Here is a 19,547-nt window from a genome sequence, read left to right as displayed (position 1 = left end):
AATTAACTTATTGGTGCTAATGTAGGTAATTGCTGTCCAACCAAATAATGAGACAATAATTTAAAATATATGAAAAGATGGGTCCTACCAATAATGAAACTTTATTATATAATTCAATGTAAGCTATAGTGATCATTTAATTAATCAGATGTGTGTCTATATTATATTTATAAGAGTAAACATAGGGTTATAATAATTAATATGTAACTTTACTTACCATATAATGGCAAATGCTCTGGTTTAGGGTTTTGTTCTTAATAACAAAATAACAAAATAAGTAAATCCCTAAATAGAAATAAAAATTTTAAATAATATATTTAAAGGAAGGGAATAAAAGATTAATGTGAGCAAAAATAAATTAAATAATATATTCCCAAATAATAATAATAATAATAGTTAAACGAGCTTAGGGAATTTTTGGGATTCTTTGACTGCACTATCCTTCAATTCAGATGGACGGGGGATCTGCTCTAGGCACTTACTGTGGGATCAAGTGAGCGGAATATTCCTGGAAACCGTGAGGCTAAAGACGATATGTAACGACCCAAATCGAATAATATTTTTTTAGCGATGGGCTTGGACAGTTACAAATAGTATCATAACCAGATACTAGAGAGTGTGCCATTGAAGATGCTGAGCCCCATAATGGGTGGATTGTGAGATCCACACATTGGTTGGAGAGGAGAACGAAACATTCCTTATAAGTGTGTGGAGACCTCTCCCTAATAGACATGTTTTATAACTTTGAAGCTAATGAATAATATCTATTAATGGTGGACTTGGACTGTTGTATCACCAACACTAGCAATGTCGGTGGGAACAGTAATTATAGTCTAAGAACATGTAAAAGTATTTCGAATCTGTTTAGAGGTGACTATATTGTAACAGCATCTTTGAATAATTTTTTTATGCAAATAAAAAATAGTCAACTTTGTTATCGGAATAAAAAATAGTCAACTTTCTCAAAAAGTCAAACAAAATGTTTTAAATGAATAATGTTGTATTTATTATGCATTTTAGAAATAAAGAAAATGATGACAAAATACTTTTATTTATGTTTATGAACAAAACTTAGAACAAACAAAACAAAATGATTTTTAGTTTCTAAATTAAATAAATAAATAAAAATAAATAAATAGTTAACAAATGNAAAAAAAAAAAAAAAAAAAAAAAAAAAAAAAAAAAAAAAAAAAAAAAAAAAAAAAAAAAAAAAAAAAAAAAAGCCTAAAGTTCTATAAGAGAATTCAGAATCCAATTCCAATGCTAGAAATATTTGTCACTTCAGTTTGATAATTTTCGAAGGCGAATCCCAGATTTGCACAATGTATGCTCAGAAGGATTCAATCTTATCCAGAAAGAAGCGTCAATTTCACGACCATACTGCTTAAAAGTGAAGATCAATCTGCAAAGAAATGGAGAAGAACAGACAATGAGGCCCGAGATCGTTCTATTTGGCGATTCTTTAACCGAGCAATCCTTCAGTGCAGGTGGATGGGGAGCTGCGCTTGCTGATACTTACTCTCGCAAGGTGAGTTTTCTATTTCTTCCTTTTCATATTGTAGTTCACTCGATTTTTTTGAAGTTTTAGGGTTCGTAATTGGGTTCTTGTCTTCGTAATCGCAGGCGGATGTTCTTGTTCGTGGCTATGATGGTTACAATACTCGCTGGGCTTTGATCTTACTTCCTCATGTTTTCTCCTCGGTATGTGTTTTAGTGCTCTTTCTGTTCCTTCTCTGCTTTGATTTTGATGATTTCTTGGTGCGATATTGCCCTAAATTATTGTGGTACATTCCTTAGGAGCTCGTTTTATTTGATGATTTTGATGATTTCATTATTTGACTTCATACACATTGGTTATAGCTTTTGGTAGCCTGAAATTGAAGCTTAGTCTCTTGAATTCAAGTTCACGAGGCGTCGCTCTTAGTTTTTGTGTGTTTCCATGCTTGTTCGAGACTTCAAAAATGAACCATTATGATCTAAATTTTGAAGTATCCTTCATATGTTCTTTATACTAGCTTAGCTTACTTAACTCATGGGCAGAAACGAGCCCCTGTTGTGGTGACAGTTTTCTTTGGGGCCAATGATGCCACTATTTTTGGGGGAAGACTTGGGAGACTACACGTACCCGTTGAAGAGTATAAAGATAATCTTAAAGCAATAGTAAATCATTTGAAGGTACTGATTCATTCATTGCTTGAAATCTTTTGCAGCAGAATGTTTTGACCTTTGTTTTGAAGATTTAAAACCGAGTATAATATGGTAGTCTGTGTCTTTTATATTCTATCCTTGTTGGCCTGTTGTCTTTGACAATGAGTGTGAGATCCCACCTCGGTTAGAAATAAAAACAAAGCATTCTTTATAAAGATGTGAAAACTTTTACCTAGCATACGCGTTTGGAAACCCTTGAGAGAAATTCTGAAAGAGAAAGTCCAAAGAGGACCATATGTGCTAGAGGTGGACTTGGTTCGTTACAAATGGTATCAGAGTTGACACCCGATGTGCCAGCGAGGACGTTGGGCCCTGAAGGGGGTGGATACCGGGTGGTGTGCCAGCGAGGACGTTGAGCCCCAAAGGGGGGTGGATTGTGAGATCCTACATCGATTGGAGACAGGAACGAGTACCAGCGAGGATGCTGGGCCTCGAAGGGGGTGGATTGTGAGATCCCACATCGATTAGAGAGGGGAACGAAACATTCTTTATAAGGATGTGGAAACCTCTCCCAAGCAAACATGTTTTAAAAACCTTGAGGGGAAGCCCGAAAGAGACAACCCAAAGAAGACAATATCTACTATGTTTAGGTAATAAACAATAACCATTTTGGCCTCTAATCTAAGATATTAAGCCATCATACGAGTTTTTCAAAACCAAATGTCGTAGGATAGGACGAGATGGATGACTTATGAGAGAGATATATTCACTTGCTGACCCAAAACACCTAAAGTATTAGAAAGAAAACTGCAATCAATTTGAGAAACATTATGCTTCCATTTGTTTTGGGTTCCGCTGGTTCATCCTTCCCAATTCCTTTTGTAATTGGAGCACTCTTATTTTGGTTGCAGGAGTGCTACCCAACCTCACTGGTAGTACTTATTACTCCTCCTCCTGTTGATGAGGAAGGGCGCAAGGAATATGCACGGTATCACTTTTCCATCTTCCTACTTTTCCTAAAACTAGTTTATGATCGTTGTTTCGAAAAATATCGTTGAACTTTCAAAAATTTCATTAATACCCTTAAATTTTTTTTAAAACTTCAAAAATATCCTTTAACGTTTTTAAAGTTCGAAATTACTCTTATAGCTAGTATCACGTTTCTAAAATATTTATAAACTTTCAAAAACAATATTAATACTCTTTCAACTTTTTTTTTTAAAAAAAGCTAATCGTAAAAATATTTTTGAACTTTAAAAAAAAAAAAATTAAGGATACCTTTTAAATTTCTAAAAAAGTTCCAAGGTACTCATGAAAATTCGAAAGTTCAAGGGTATTTTTGAAAGACCGCTTCTATTCTAGACGGGTATTGCGCCTTAGTTCAACTTTAAAAACTGTTTGCCACAACAGTAAAGGTTATCTAAGATCACTACCTTCAGCATGATTAGCCTTTTAAAAGTGTGGCTTATTCAAGAACTTCCCTTTGTTTAAGTTCAAAGTTTCATCAATATGCTGAAGAGAGATTGTAAGCCCTTTGTTCATAAACCAATTAATGTGAAGCAGATCTCTTGCTGATGAAGAAGCATTGGAATTTCCAGAAAGAAGAAATGAAGTAACTGGACTTTATGCCACCAAATGCCTCGAACTAGCTAACGAAATGGGCCTTCACGCCATTGATTTATGGTCCAAGTTGCAGGAAACGGAGGGCTGGCAGAACAAATTTCTCAGGTCTGTGATTCAACCAAGTTTTACTCATTGTTTGAAATATTTGGTCTGGTTCTGAATTCTGATACCTTTATTCTTTAGTGTTATATGCCCTCATATTATGTTAATACTCTAGCCTTAGGAGGACTTGAATATAAGTAGGGTAACACCACCAAAGATATAGACGAATATAAACCAAACGAGGTTGATGGATACAACCACTTGGCTTGAACCAAACCAAACCAAACCAAACCATAATCAATTTTCATATGTCTACTAAGTGAGAACGATAATATAACAGCTCAAGCTCACCGCTAGCAGATATTGTCTACTTTGGCCCGTTGTGTATTACGGTTAGCCTCATGGTTTTAAACGCGTCTGTTAGGGAGAGGTTTCCACGCCCCTATAAGAAGTGCTTCGTTCCCCTCTCCACCAACGTGTGATTTCACAATCCACCCCCCTTGGGGGCCCAGCGTCCTCGTTGGCACATTGCCCGGTGTCTGGCTCTGATACCACTTATAACAGCCCAAGCCCACCGCTAGAAAATACTGTCCACTTTGGTCCGTTATGTATCGCTATCAGCCTCACAGTAAAACTCATCTGTTAGGGAGAGGTTTCCACACTCTTATAAGGAATGCTTCGTTCCTCTCTTCCACCAATGTGGGATCTTACAATCCACCTCTCTTGGGTGTCCAACGTCCTCGCTAGCACACCGCCCGGTGTCTGACTGTAGTGGATATTGTCCGCTTTGGCCTATTAAGTATTGTTGTCGGCCTCACGATTTTAAAACGTGTATGTTAGGAAGAAGTTTCTACGCCCCTATAAGAAATGCATTTTTCCCCTCTCTAACCAATGTGGGATCTCACAATCCATCCCCTTGGGGGCCCAGTGTCGGGCACTGATACCATTTGTAACAATCCAAGTCCACCGCTAGCAGATATTGTCCGCTTTAACCCATTACTTATCGCTATCAGCCTCACAGTTTTAAAACGCGTCTGTTAGGGAGAGGTTTCCACACTCCTATAAGAAATGCTTCGTTCTCCTCTCCAACCAACGTGAGATCTCACAGATAAACTTTGTCTTAGACACTCAAACTTCCACAGGTGTTAAACAAGCACCTAAGATCATGACGTCGAGCACTTGCGACAACTAGAGTTTCCTGTGGCAACATACGAAAATTAGGGTTACAATGAAGCCCTCGATGATTTACGATGAGACTACAAACAAATAGGACGAGCGAATGTGAGCAACAACCTTGTGAACCCGATCGAACAGACCTGCCTTTGTAGATCAAAATGAGTATTAGAGATTGGATATTGAGATAACTTTTTTGTTTGCAATACAGCGATGGAGTGCATCTTACACCAGAAGGCAATGCAATTGTGCACCAAGAGCTACAGAAAGTGCTTAATGAAACATCAGTTTCTGCTGCAAAACTGCCTCTTGATTTCCCACATCATTCCAAGATTGATGGAAAATGCCCTGAAAAAGCCTTCCAATATCTTTCCTTGCTATCCTCTCATTATCTTATATGATGACACGTCATCATCCTTCTGGTTTAATATTGTTTGAAGGGGCAATGGCTATGATATATTTGTATTTTGATTTATAATTACTTACTAAATGATCATTAGTAAGTAATTATAATTATTACAATGTAGAAATATGCCGATTTAAATAATTCTAACTCATTAATTAAATATATTGTAGAGGCAATTAACTAGTTAATTAAAGTTCATTATAATTACATCCATTTAATTAATTAACTATATTCATAGTAACATATATAAAAAATAAAAAGCATGGGAAAAATTCAAACAGTTCGTAAAACATTTATTTATTTATTTTTAATATATATTTTAAAAAATTATCTTCCAAATAATTAAAAAGTATTATATTTTAAATTCTTAAATGTGCTCATCGAGTTTTTAGCTATATTTTAGAATCGATGGTTCTAGACATTTTTGATGAACAACTGGTAAAATCCTTGGGTAGCAAGGAATTGACCAAATTTTTCATTAAGAAAAAAAAAATTAACAAATGTATAGCAACGTCCCATTGTCAACTCGTTTCCACCCCGTTCTATGAGTTTTATATTAAAATTATTTTATTGACTTGAATAAATTAATATGGCTTTTCTCCACTTTTGAGATAGGAGAGGGATGTCAGCAACATGAAAGGAGACATCGTTGAGAGATTGGGAATTCCATCTAGATTTTTACGAGCTATTAAAATGACCAAAATACCTACACCACTATACAACTACTGTTGCCCATTATTGAATGCCACCAATAACAACCAACAATCACCGGTGACCGTGGTTGTCCAACGCCACCTCATCACTATCGACTACCATTGAATACAACTAAAATGTTATATGTTGGTTTAAAACCAATTCAAGATAAGTAGCTAACCTGGTTATATCATAAAAGATAATAAAATAAAATAAAATAACAACTTCTAAATTCTTCTGTCGAATTCAAATTCTAAATTTTAGTTTGATTCGGAAGCTGTTATAAAATTTAAAATATTGAATTTATTATTATTTGTTTTTACAAATATATTAAAGGGCAAACTCGACACATAATTTATAATAGAAACGACGAAAGCCAATAAACACATACATATGATGTGTCGATCCAATAACTAAAATGCGATATATATAACAAAAACCCAACAACACCCCATCCGTCCTTCCCCCTCCTCTCTCTCTCTCTCTAAACGGCCTTTGGTCCGCCGCACAGTCGCTAAGCCGGAGAGAGAGAATCTGCGACGGAGGCGCGAAATCAGATCCATTTTCCGAGGATGGGGATGAAGAAATTTGCAGTCCTTCTCTGCGCCGACGATTCCGAATACGTCAAGAAGAAGTACGGCGGATATTTCGGAGTTTTCGTCAGAATGTTGGGCGAAGAAGGAGAGACTTGGGACCTTTTCCGAGTCGCCGCCGGCGACTTCCCGGCCAACGATCAGATCGCCGACTACGACGGATTTGTTATCACCGGCAGCTGCAACGACGCTCACGGCGACGATCCTTGGATCTGCCAATTAACCGTTCTGTTGCAGAGATTGACGTCCTTGAATAAACGAATCCTCGGTATTTGCTTCGGCCATCAGGTATTTTTGTCATTTCACCTTCTATTTATTTATTTATTTTTACAATTTTTACAATTTCATTAATTTTATCATAATAATCCAGCAGTTTAATTATTTATTTAAAACAAATTTTAATTCTAAATAAATTGCAATTAAAATGGTCCTTAATTTCTTTCTATAATTTTTTTCGGGCCCACTAAAAGAATGTAGACGCAGAAATTCGGCTATAATTGATAATTTTTTTAATTTAATTCAGTTGAAAATAATATAAAATTTCAACCAATAATTAAAAAAAAAGTTAAAATTTTCTTAATATTTATATTATAATTTTGGGCTTTTTTTTCATTAGCTTATGTTAAGCATGGTGTGATGACGTGGCATGATTATTTAATTTTTAGTTTATTTGGAGTCACTAATGTACACGTAAATACAATAATGTCAATTTAATGAATTGTTTGTTTGTTGATTAACTTTATTTACTTTTTAAAATATTCCTATTAGTTTTAAAATTTAATTATTGAAGACATTAAAATATTCGTTAGTGGTGATTGGGTGGATACAATAAAAAATTAAATTAAACTAAAATAGGTAAAATTACCATTTTAGCCTCTAGACTTTTATAGTATCTAATAAGCGAGTGGATTTGAATATGTCAAAATAAATTCTAAAAATTTTCATTTGATATATTAATATATATTTAAAATAAACTAATTTATGAGACATATAATTGAATTTTTGAGGTGAGAATTGGCTGAAAAAAGAAAAGAAAAAACATAATGACGTGGAATTGTTTTGGTGTGGTGGCACGTGGTCGCATTTAATTGGTGCTTGTCACATGTGTCTGCTTATAATTATTTCATGTTACACAGCCTCTTGTCGGTCACGGTCAGGTTAGCTTTCCTCATCGGCCATAATTACTGTTACAGAGATTAGCACAAAAAGTTAATTAATTAATTTAAGTGTCATTAGTTTGAGTTTAATTATTTGTATCATTTTTCACGCACATCGTTAATATTCAAATATTATATTTTAGTTAATAAATTATACATATTGAATTATTATTGTTATCTTTTTAAAAATTAATCTATTTATTAATTAAGATAAAAATTTAATTAATGGGTTGGTAATTTATATAGATATTGGGACGTGCTTTGGGCGGAAAAACGGGCAGGGGTAGATCTGGATGGGACATTGGATTCACAACCGTCCACGTGTCATCATCTCACAAGCTGTTCTCATCTCTCAAAATACCAACCGCTCTCTCTGTGATCGAATGCCATCGGGATGAGGTTCGTATGGTTAAAACATAGTTTATGATATTTACTTAAAATAAATAATTGTTTTTAATTCGTTATATTTTAAAAAGTGTTTGACTTAATAATAATTTTTTAATATATGAAAATGAAATTCATTTAAAAAAATATATTTGAAACGTTGTGACGAGGCTTGATATATGGTTGTGGTAGATTTACGAACTTCCCGGGAAGGCTGAAGTGATTGGATGGTCAGATAAGTACGGTATAGAGATGTTCAAATATGGAGATCATATTCTAGGGATTCAGGGTCATCCCGAGTACACTAAAGACATTCTTCTACACTTAATTGACCGTCTCGTCCTTAAAAAGCTCATTACGGTAAGTCCGTTAATCGTTGGAGACGTCGTATAGTTTCGAAATTTGATAAATGTTATCTTTTGGGCATAGGATTCCTATGGTGAGGAGCTGAGGAGTAACGTGGAAGAAGGTGAAGCAGATAGGGAAGCATGGAAGAGGCTTTGCATCAACTTTCTCAAGGGTGGGTTTTGATTTTGGGGTCAAAATTGGATTTTTTTTTTTTTAATAATGTAAATATGGCCTTAAAACCGTCTATTCGAGACTTATCTAGACCTATTATCGACTTTAAAAAACAAGGTTGCATTTCGTTTATGGGTTCGTGTTTAAATAACTTGAAGTTTTTGAAACCAACCCTGTGTTTAGATTCAAGTAGTATTGATTCATCTCGAACAAAAATTAATATAATTAACACGGTCATCAAACAATGATCAATATCATTTAAGATTTCAACGCAATAAATACGTATTTTTATTAATTTTCTACCATCTAATTTTCAGTATCCGTAATAGGATAACGATATATTTTTGTGTTTATAAAATTATAGGGCTAGGGTTCATCTTTTGTACAACCCGATGACCGAACCGACCCAACCCAAGAATTATAAGTTGAGTTCGGTTGTCATCATTAATCGAGTCGAATGGTGTTGGGAGATTTTGAATTGGTCTAAAAAAAACCTCTGTCGACTCAACCCAATCTGATAAAAAAAAAATAAAAAAAATAAATATACGATAAAACAAATAATATAAATATATTATTTGGTTGAAAATTTAAAAAGTGTGAAGTTACCTAAATTTTTTAAAAAATATATTTATTTTTAAACATTAATTTAAGTGAAAATTCCTTAATCCGATCCCAAAATTGTAATTTTACCTATTTTATTTTATTTTATTTTATTTATTCTCAATATTTTTTAAAATTTTAAAATTTTAAAATTTAGTTTTATATAATTTTGAAATAATAATAGAGACCACATTTAATTATTGAAAATATATAAAGTAAAAATGAAACTCAAATTTGTGAGCATCTCACATCAGTTACAGTCGTGAATCCAAAGCTTTCAAACCTAGAAACCCTTCTTCCACCTCTCTCCCTCTCTCAGCGAAATTCAAAACCCTCGCTCTTCTCTCCGATCCGCTTCCCGTCGGTTTCTTCTTCTTCTGCTTTCATGGCGGACGAGGCTGTTCCTCCATCTACGCCCTCAGTTTCGTCCTCCGCTGCTCCCCTTGGCAGCTCCGTCATACCAATAGTTAACAAGCTTCAGGACATATTCGCTCAACTTGGAAGCCAATCCACCATCGAGCTCCCGCAAGTCGCTGTTGTCGGAAGTCAGAGTAGCGGCAAATCCAGCGTACTTGAGGCTCTTGTTGGTCGGGATTTCTTGCCTAGAGGTTCTGAAATATGTACCAGGAGGCCGCTGGTGCTTCAGCTATTGCAGACGAAGACTGAAGAGGAATACGGCGAGTTCCTCCACTTGCCGGGGAAGAGGTTCTACGATTTTTCTGAGATTCGAAGGGAAATTCAGGTGAGATTTCTGCCATTTTTGCTGCTTAGTTTAACCTGCGTTTCGATCTGGAAGTAACTGTCCGATGGTAGAGCATTTCATGTTTGTTGAAGTGTGGTGATTGGTGTAGATTTCAATTTGCTTCTGCTCATTTTCTCATCAATCTCGGCTATAAATTAGATGAGATTCCTCTCGAATAGAATTCGCTACCATTGACTTTTTAGTCATCAGGTTTCTTATCATTGTCAAGTCGTTCAATGAACGTCAGCGACTATGGCTGATTGTTTATCGTTTCCAAGGTCATATTTATTTGGACGTGCATTAGAAGAGAATGGGTTTGGATTTTGTGTATCGTTTGATTCTATTTCAATTTTATTAATTAAGTAGGGATATTTTTTTTTTTGTTCAATTTTCCTTTTCGAGAGGGATGAAATAAGTGGTTTTTGTTGTGCCTAATACGTTTTTGGCAATATTGTATAGTCTGAGACTGATAGGGAAGCGGGCGGAAACAAAGGTGTCTCGGACAAGCAGATTCGGTTAAAGATTTTCTCCCCAAATGTTCTTGACATTACACTTGTGGATTTGCCTGGCATTACAAAAGTTCCAGTTGGAGACCAGCCTTCTGACATTGAAGCACGAATCAGGACAATGATCATGTCTTACATCAAAGTTCCAAGCTGCTTGATTCTCGCTGTGACAGCAGCAAATTCTGATTTAGCTAATTCTGATGCTCTTCAGATTGCAGGAAATGCTGATCCTGATGGTAAGTTCTGCTTTATAACATCTTTAATGAGTTGACTTATCTCATCAACATGTATTGGATCCTTTTTTAATATTTTNTTTTTTTTTTTTTTTTTTTTTTTTTTTTTTTTTTTTTTTTTTTTTTTTTTAATACTTTCAAGGCACATTCCACATTCTGATTTTGTTAGCTCTATTTTACAAATTGAAACTGCAGCTGGATATAATGGATAGAGGTACAGATGCACGAAATCTATTACAAGGAAAAGTGATCCCTCTACGACTTGGTTATGTAGGGGTTGTCAATCGCAGTCAGGAGGTGAGCATAAAGTTTATGAGGGTTGTGGTATATGGTGGTTAATTCTTCTTCAAGTTGTACAGTCTTGCTTGAATTCTTAATTTCAACATGGTTGCAATGTTTTATACTGATTGGAGCTTTCTAATTGGCCACTAAACAGGATATTTTACTGAATCGGAGCATTAAAGACGCTCTTATGGATGAGGAGAAATTTTTCCGCACCCATCCAGTATGATCTATTTATAACAAAGCTCAACATAAGTTTCTAGTAGAGACATATCCATTTGTTCTTTACTTGGCATTGAATTGTACAGGTGTATAATGGTCTAGCTGATCGATGTGGCGTTGCTCAGTTGGCAAAAAAGTTGAACCAGGTATGTGTGTGTATGTTCGAGTCTGATTGTATTACACTTTTAGCTCACAACTGGAAGTGATGATTTTAAGCTATAATAATATTGTTTGACACTAATTTTATTTATAGGTGCTAGTACAACATATTAGAACTGTACTTCCTGGGCTGAAGTCGAGAATAAGTTCTTCTTTGATTTCCGTAGCGAAGGAGCATGCCAGTTATGGAGAAATAACAGAATCGAAGGTTTTCAAAATTTCTTGTACCCCTACATATTCCTATTGATTCAAGTCAAATATATTGCATAGTTATGTGGTATGGTAGCTTGCTCATTCATCGATCATACATTCTCCTGTCATAATTTGTTATATGGAATGGACATCAATAAGGACACTTTGTTGTTACTTATGCAAAATGATGTAGAAAGCTAATTGCATTCCATTTGTATGTTCATGTTATCAAGTTGTGTATTGTAGTATAGTTTACGTATGGCTTTTCTTTGTTTAATTATGAACTTTTCTTGATTATGTTGACTTATTATATTCAACCTTTGGTCGTGGATAGGCTGGTCAGGGTGCTCTTCTTCTCAATATTCTCTCAAAATATTGTGAAGGTAATAATTACTCTTCTTTTGTGCATGCATTTGTTTTGAACAAGAATCGGTCTTTCATTGATAAAATAAGGAGGAATCTTTGTTAAAGCTCTTTTGTGCATGCATTTTAATAAGCGTAACTTATAAGCTATTCATTACATATGTCTGGTTTATGTTTACACAGTCTCAGAGTGATCCTACTTCTGTTTCTCTCTCTCTTTTCTTTTGTTCGTTGTTCAAAACAGCATTTTGTTCTATGGTTGAGGGAAAGAATGAAGAAATGTCAACGCATGAGCTCTCAGGTGGAGCTCGCATTCACTATATTTTCCAATCAATCTTTGTGAAGAGTTTAGAGGTATGTATCTTTGTTATTATATACAATTCACTTTTAATTTGTTTGCATACAGTAATTTTTTTTTCCTTAAAGTTCTCCATGGGGGCATTTTGCATGTGCATTTTTTGCTTTTGCTTGATATTATTGTTAATAAAGTTGTGTGAGATTTGAATCATACCCTGGGGACCAGCATTGATCTGTCTCTTCAGTCTGGAAAAGTAAAGTTGGATACAAACTTTTGGCACTTGAAGATTCTAATTAGTAGACAACGGATTAGATTGAAAATGGCATGCACTTGACAACTGAACTATAGTTAACCAGAAAGGCTAAACAATTTGCCATTATAGGCTTATATATCATGTCGAGTTGTAATTTTGATTAGATTTTTATTGACGGGAGTGGTGCATAAGGTGATTTGCAATTTGAAACTTGATTTAAGTTTGCAAGTTATGGAACAATAGCATTTAAGTGATAATTCTGAACTACTTGCATGTAAAAGAACATTAGGTTTAATACATCTTTGTGGGCTTCTGATTCAAAGGTTTTGTTTTTGTTTTTGTTTTTGTAATTACTATTTAGGTACTATTCTTGGATTAGAGTCCCTCCCCGCAGTTTTTGGACTCTTTTTGTTGGGCTATTTTTTATATGCACTGCTCATAGCTATTATTTTTTGTATGTCTATGTATATTCTTTCATCCTTCTCCATGACAGTTTGAGTTTCCATTTAAAAAAAAAAGATTTGACATAACAATATGTTTTGGTGCAGGAAGTGGATCCATGCGAGGACTTGACTGATGATGATATTCGTACTGCCATCCAAAATGCAACTGGCCCCAGATCTGCATTATTTGTACCGGAAGTAAGTCTTACTCTGTTTGCTTTCTCTTGTGCTGTCTCTATTGTAAAGTCCTGTACTACTAATCTGTCACATGATGGAGGTTGGGATCAACTGATATGGTATTTCACTTATGCAGGTGCCATTTGAAGTTCTTGTTCGTAGGCAAATTGTTCGCTTACTAGACCCCAGTCTTCAGTGTGCCAGGTTTATATATGACGAGTTGGTAAAGGTAGGGATAATTGTATTTTCCCTGTATTTTTGCTGCCCGTTATCTGTAAATAAAATTTTAATGTAATTTATATTTTCAGATCAGTCATCGGTGTATGACAAATGAATTGCAAAGGTTCCCTGTTCTGAGAAAGCGTATGGATGAAGTTATTGGGAACTTTTTGCGAGAAGGTCTTGAACCCTCTGAAACAATGATAGGACATATTATTGAAATGGAGGTAGGTTATAAACTTGTGTACACTTTTGCTATTGTTCCTTTTGTTTTGTCCCTTTAAAATTTGTATTAGTGTTCCATAGTGGATTACCGAACTCTTTAAATGTTTTGAAATTGATGCTTTATAAATATTGGTAAAAGAAATACTAACAGTAGATGTCAATCAGCTTTAATGGAGAATCTTCCTTGTAGTTGATGGCAAATCTATATTCTATCAAGTGACTATGCCACATGCAATATCAGAGAGAATATCTAGATTTAGTTTTGGAATGCGCACATAATTTGTGATTTTAGTCAAGTTTGGTCAGGAATGAACTTTCAATTCAACGTAGCTGTTTTATAAAGTATATAACTATCAATAATGTGCAGATGGACTACATAAACACCTCACACCCAAATTTTATTGGAGGAAGTAAGGCCGTGGAGAATGCCCTGCAGCAGGTCAAGTCTTCTAGGGTTCCTTTGACTGTTTCAAGGCAGAAGGTTTAGTAGAAAGCCTCTTGTTATATCCCATTCCTATTAGAATAACATGTTTTTAATCATTTAAATAACTGGTCTGTCTTTATCTTTATTCATAACCATTGTCTATTAGGATGGCGTGGTTGAACCTGATAAAGCACCGCCATCTGAGAAAACTTCAAAGTCCCGAGCTCTACTTGCCCGACATTCAAATGGTTTCTTGACTGAGAAGGTATGAGCACTTGATCAGAGAATGATTTCCCGAGACAACATTGACAGATGTTTAGTTCTAATTTATTTTTTCATGGTTGTACAATATAACCATGTTAGAATGAAGTTTACATTTTAAATTAAGGCCCTTGTCTGATTGAAGTTCTTGTGATTGAGTTTATACTGACCAGATCATTAACAGGGTGCTCGGCCTTCAGGTGATGGTGAAAAAGTTGCACCTTCTGGTATGTAATTGTTTTGAGAAATCCTAGGGAAAGAATCACTACATTATGTGTGAGACCTGTTTTCCCTTATATCTTGCTTGGCTGTCAAATTGTAGTGCTAATGATTGAGTAGAAAGCCTCGTGTTATATAATGCTCTTTGAGTATATGAATGTGTACAGTTAGACACGCATTTTGGGAGGAAATTGAGATGTAAATCTCTCTAGGACCCCAGACCAACTTAGGGCTAGGTTTTCCAGCCTGTAATCTGATAATGTTTGTCAGCTGAAGTGTTTAAGGAATTTGGAACAGAAGTAGTAATCTTCATGAAATTTTGTAGATATGAATGGTATTAATGGAAATCTATGGATGTGGAAAGCATTACCATGAAAAATCTTTAGAACTCGAGGATAGAACTCAAAGACAGTTGTACAATCTGTTGAACAGATCCTGTTCAAGTGAAGTTGTAGCATTACAATGAAAAATCAATCTGAATTATTCATAACAAATTTGCAGTCATGCATAGAACAAATATAAAGTTGGACTAACTTCACTTTTATGCTTAAGGATTGGCTTATTATTTTTTATCTGAAATGAAATTAATTGAGTAAAATAAAATTCATACAAGTTACGTTTTCTTCAATTGAGCTAATACGGACAACCTGGACTTATCTAATACATCATGAAATTCTGGTCCGCCAAGCAAATTTTCCGTCTGAATTTAGTTTTGAAGTTCTAATCCTGCTCAAGCTTGAGTTTGTCAAACTATGTGTTTGCCTTCATATGAAACTATTTATAATTCTAGCTTACAATCAGGTGCGAATGATAACCGGACATCTGTGAAAGAAAGTTCAAGTTGGGGGATATCATCTATTTTTGGTGTGAATGATAACCGGACATCTGTCAAAGAAAATTCAGCAAGCAAGCCATATAATGAACCTGTTCTTAACACAGAGCAGGCATTCTCCATGATCCATTTGAGAGAGGTAATGTTTTGGCTTCATAGTTGAAGTTTGTCAATGTGTTCCAATATTTTAATCTAAATAATGTGTTTTATTTTGTTAAAGCCACCAACTGTACTGAGACCTTCAGAAGGGCATTCAGACCAGGAGATTATTGAAATTGCAGTCATAAAAATGCTCTTGAGATCATATTATGACATTGTCAGGAAGAATATAGAGGATTATGTTCCTAAAGCAATCATGCATTTCCTGGTAATGTATCGTTTTATGCAACAATTATGATTCATTACTACTGAAGGAATTTGAATAAGTGGAGTGTTTACTGTTGCATGTATTTGATCTTGATTGCTGTTCGCTTAAACTTAATTTTGTGAAATGATCTTTTCAGCAGATTTTTTTTTTTTCTTCAGTATCCTATAATTCTCCACAATCCACCAAATATAATTCATGAAATTTTGTGTCACGTGATGGTGGATGGTTTGTATGTGCGGTCAACACTCAGTTCTAATAAAAATCTGCTCTGCGTCTTGACTTATTCCTGATTAAACCTTTTACTCCATCGCCTTCAGTCATTGTTTGTCGATTGTTTGAAGAAAACTAGACTTCACCATCTTTTAAGTTTAAGAAATAATTTTATGTATCTGTCAGCATTCAACAATGCTTGTCTGCATATTTTCCTGAAGTTTCAAAGCTTTTCTATGAAAATAAGAAGCTCCTATAATTTTGTAAATTCTTGTAGCTTGTTTCTGATTGACTTCAATCCAGGTTCATCATACCAAACGGGAGCTGCACAATGTCTTCATCAAAAAAGTTTATAGGTAAGTAAGATTTGAAATTATTCTTTTGTAAGTTATCATTGTTTTGATCTACACTAATGCTTTGATTTTGATGTTGAAAAAAAAAAAAAAAATAGAGAAAACCTGTTTGAAGAGATGTTGCAGGAACCTGATGAGGTGGCAATGAAGAGGAAGCGCACACGAGATACCCTCCGAGTTCTACAACAGGCTTTTCGGGTATGTATGATTTTCCAGTCACACTGCAACAATTTACAAATGATGGTGAATTGGTGAAAGCATATACTTTTGTGCATACCTCTCAACGCATTCTCCAAAGCTGAAATAAATACGACGTTCTTGCCTTCTTTTTGTAGACATTGGATGAACTACCTTTGGAAGCAGACTCAGTTGAAAGAGGATACAACGTGGGTGCTGATCCAACTGGATTACCAAGGATGCAAGGAATGCCAACATCATCTACGTATTCTACCAGCAGTTCAAACGATTCATACTCTCCTTCTCCTAAGAATCTGAAGCCTCGAAAGTCATCGTACTCGGGGGAGCTTCAAGTTCCATTATATGGCAATCCAGATTCTAATGGGAACGGTCGAGCATTCATGCCGAGCCTCTATCCCAAAATTGATCTGTAGTAACTCGATGTGCATAGCCAGTCAAAAATGAAACATTAAGCCATCACATTCATTTGGTTTCAAGTTCAACCAGTGGAGCTAATGGAATTCCTTAGTGTCCACCGCTGACACAAACGCCCCCTCGTGACGTTGCTAGATATTCTTCCTGCAGATTTGTTCTAAGTCGTCCAATTTTTTTTCGAAAAAAATTCAATTCCTTGGCCCCCCTTATGTGTGCCTGATAGTAGAGTTCGAACTTCTGGAAACAAAAAAAAAACAAACAAAAAGGAAAAAAGAATGGGGAGCCGTCTGCCAGATGAATCAACTCTCCGCTCCTATTATTAGTGTTTGTTTGATAAAAAGGTAGCCAAGTTTTGGTTCAAAAATACATGGCTAGTTTTTGAGATTCTCTGTAGCCGTATGACCGAGTTGTTAGATACGAATGTATATGTTTTGGATTCTATTAGAATCTTTTTAAAATATAGAATTATTAAGAATGTCTGATTTTTAATAATTCCCTTGTATTGAAAGTTCTTTTAAACTATAGATATTAAAGTGATTACATCTTTATTTTTTTCGTTCATCTGCTTATGTTCAAGGCTTTGAACTTGATTTTGAATTTTATGACAAGGTTCAGGCTGATGAGATGCCCATGTTCAATGATTGAAAATACTATGTTTTAAACTTGACCATTTGTTATAATTGCACTTTGATAGCAGCGGACTTGCGATTGTGTGGCACTCACTTCTTAGCAACTTGTCGCCTATGGTCAAGTGATGTATGCTTTAAAAAGAAAGTTTTAGAAGACGGGGCTGAAAGAGAGTTTTGAAAACAAGATTTGAGAAGAAAAAGTGTTATATGGAAATTTTAGCAAGATGGTAACAACAACTGCTTGCTATATAACTCCCCTCAACCACTCTTGCCTAAGTTTTGACTAGTCAATAGTCAAAATAATTTTAATTTATTAGTTATATAATTACATTAAAAATATATATATATATATATTTTTAAAAAATAGAAATCTAAGTTTAAAGATAGATTCTAAAGGCTGAATGCAAATAATAATAATAAAATAATAGAAGTCAATGGAAGATTGTACTCTACCAAGTGTATCATTAAATTATAGTTGAAATTGGATACATCATTAGTGTTGACTAAATAAGTCAACCAAGTTGAGAAAATTAAAATGTATTTATCCCATCAAACTAATTATTCTATCATGTCCGTTGTAATTAAGTTACAAGTTGTCCACTTGTTGACGGATCGAACGTTATCATTAGTTAATAGGTTAAAGGTTTGAGTTTTCACTCAATATATTGTAAATTAGAGTAAAAAGAACTGTAATGACAAATGCCCCGACATTCCCCTGTAACAATCTAGAGTGCTCTTGTTTTATCGTTGAATTGAAAATTTCAAAACAATGGTTAGCGTATATGCCGACAATTGACTATTTCTTTTGTCTCTATAACAAGTAAAGTTCATTAAACAGGGTCGACTTGCCTACTTGCTTTCCGTACTTAACATTCTAGCTATGACCCCACAAATATTAGATTAGAAAAACGTCGATGAAAACTCAAGACGACCCTCAAACATGCACCATTGCTCCATCGAACCTCTCTCTTCACATAGTCAAAAAATGGGATCATCAACCACGTGAACGGTGAGGGCAAAGCTTCCAGGGCAATGAAAAAAATGTTTTTTTTTTTTAACAAATTAATTTTTCAATAAATTTCTCTTGAAAATTAATAATATTGTTGGATATGGCCAAAGCTATGTATGATTCATGAACAGCTGCTAAGATAGCTTAGCTTTGGTCTAAAGCAAGTGGGACGACAGCCATATTCTTGTCGTTTCAACATCATTAGTGTCTCAAATTAATTCTTAAATTCAATTATTAATGGCCACAAAATTTAAATTTATTCAATCTTTTTAAAACCATAACTTAAATTAAATTAGAACGTGACAACCTGTCAATAGTTCTCGTCTTTTTTATTTTATTTTATAATAAACGTAATATATTTAGAATCATTTAATTAGGGTTTAGATCTTAACCTAATCTTTAAATGTTGTTTAACGAGATTTATTGTCGTTAGATTTGTGCATATTAAATTAGACAAAACAGAAGTTTAATCAACTCGACCAGCACGATATTCCCGTGAAAATAATGGGATTAAATGGATTTTCGTTCGAGATATGTATAACGTCTTTTTCATTATAAAAACGAGTTTGGTATAATGAATTTATTAATAAATAATTACAGTTTATTTATATTTACATTTTCCAATCATAAATATGTGTCCACTTGCCTCTCTTATTTGAATATTAATGTTTTTTTTTAGGGTCAATTATTTATCCAACACAATAAAAGGATATTATTGTTTCATTTTGTGAGATAGTTTGAATTTTATTTTCTTCATTCATTTAATATATTATCATAAATATAATTATTAATATATATATATATATAAAATTAAAATCGGAAGTAAATTAACATTTTGGGTTGGGTTGGGTTTGATCGATTATTCTTTTGGGACCGAATTGGTTCCATTTTCAGGCTTAAGGAAAAAAATTTAGGTAAAATCAAGCTAAAACGCACGTCTGATCTACTATTTCAAGTTTCACATTAGGGTTTTCTTACT

General features: G+C 34.4%; 3 protein-coding genes across 3 annotated transcripts; all 3 read left to right on the top strand.

Moving 5' to 3' along the window:
- The first annotated feature begins 1,256 nt into the window (after positions 1-1,256).
- Positions 1,257-5,548, top strand: LOC111787063 (GDSL esterase/lipase At5g62930-like). Its single transcript, XM_023667243.1, has 6 exons — positions 1,257-1,528; positions 1,624-1,701; positions 2,041-2,175; positions 3,060-3,136; positions 3,712-3,876; positions 5,198-5,548. The coding sequence occupies exons 1-6, from the start codon at positions 1,430-1,432 to the stop codon at positions 5,385-5,387; spliced, it is 744 nt and encodes a 247-aa protein (XP_023523011.1). The 5' UTR covers positions 1,257-1,429; the 3' UTR covers positions 5,388-5,548.
- Positions 5,549-6,548: 1,000 nt separating this feature from the next.
- On the top strand, positions 6,549-8,870 carry LOC111787978 (gamma-glutamyl peptidase 5-like). The gene is made up of 4 exons (XM_023668098.1): positions 6,549-6,966; positions 8,082-8,234; positions 8,412-8,579; positions 8,649-8,870. Exons 1-4 carry the CDS (start codon positions 6,658-6,660, stop codon positions 8,748-8,750), a joined length of 732 nt encoding a protein of 243 aa, XP_023523866.1. The 5' UTR covers positions 6,549-6,657; the 3' UTR covers positions 8,751-8,870.
- A 712-nt stretch (positions 8,871-9,582) lies between these two features.
- On the top strand, positions 9,583-17,458 carry LOC111801161 (dynamin-related protein 3A-like). The gene is made up of 19 exons (XM_023685160.1): positions 9,583-10,080; positions 10,540-10,822; positions 10,962-11,116; positions 11,256-11,324; positions 11,410-11,469; positions 11,577-11,690; positions 12,009-12,057; positions 12,282-12,391; positions 13,137-13,229; positions 13,345-13,437; positions 13,517-13,654; positions 14,020-14,133; positions 14,243-14,341; positions 14,522-14,564; positions 15,358-15,527; positions 15,609-15,755; positions 16,269-16,321; positions 16,417-16,516; positions 16,654-17,458. The coding sequence occupies exons 1-19, from the start codon at positions 9,724-9,726 to the stop codon at positions 16,927-16,929; spliced, it is 2,523 nt and encodes an 840-aa protein (XP_023540928.1). The 5' UTR covers positions 9,583-9,723; the 3' UTR covers positions 16,930-17,458.
- Positions 17,459-19,547: the final 2,089 nt, after the last annotated feature.

This window comes from Cucurbita pepo, chromosome LG01, assembly GCF_002806865.2.
Source record: "Cucurbita pepo subsp. pepo cultivar mu-cu-16 chromosome LG01, ASM280686v2, whole genome shotgun sequence".
NCBI lineage: Eukaryota > Viridiplantae > Streptophyta > Magnoliopsida > Cucurbitales > Cucurbitaceae > Cucurbita > Cucurbita pepo.
The sequence above is the reverse complement of the archived record's forward strand: the minus strand, read 5'-3'. Positions and strand labels throughout refer to the sequence as shown.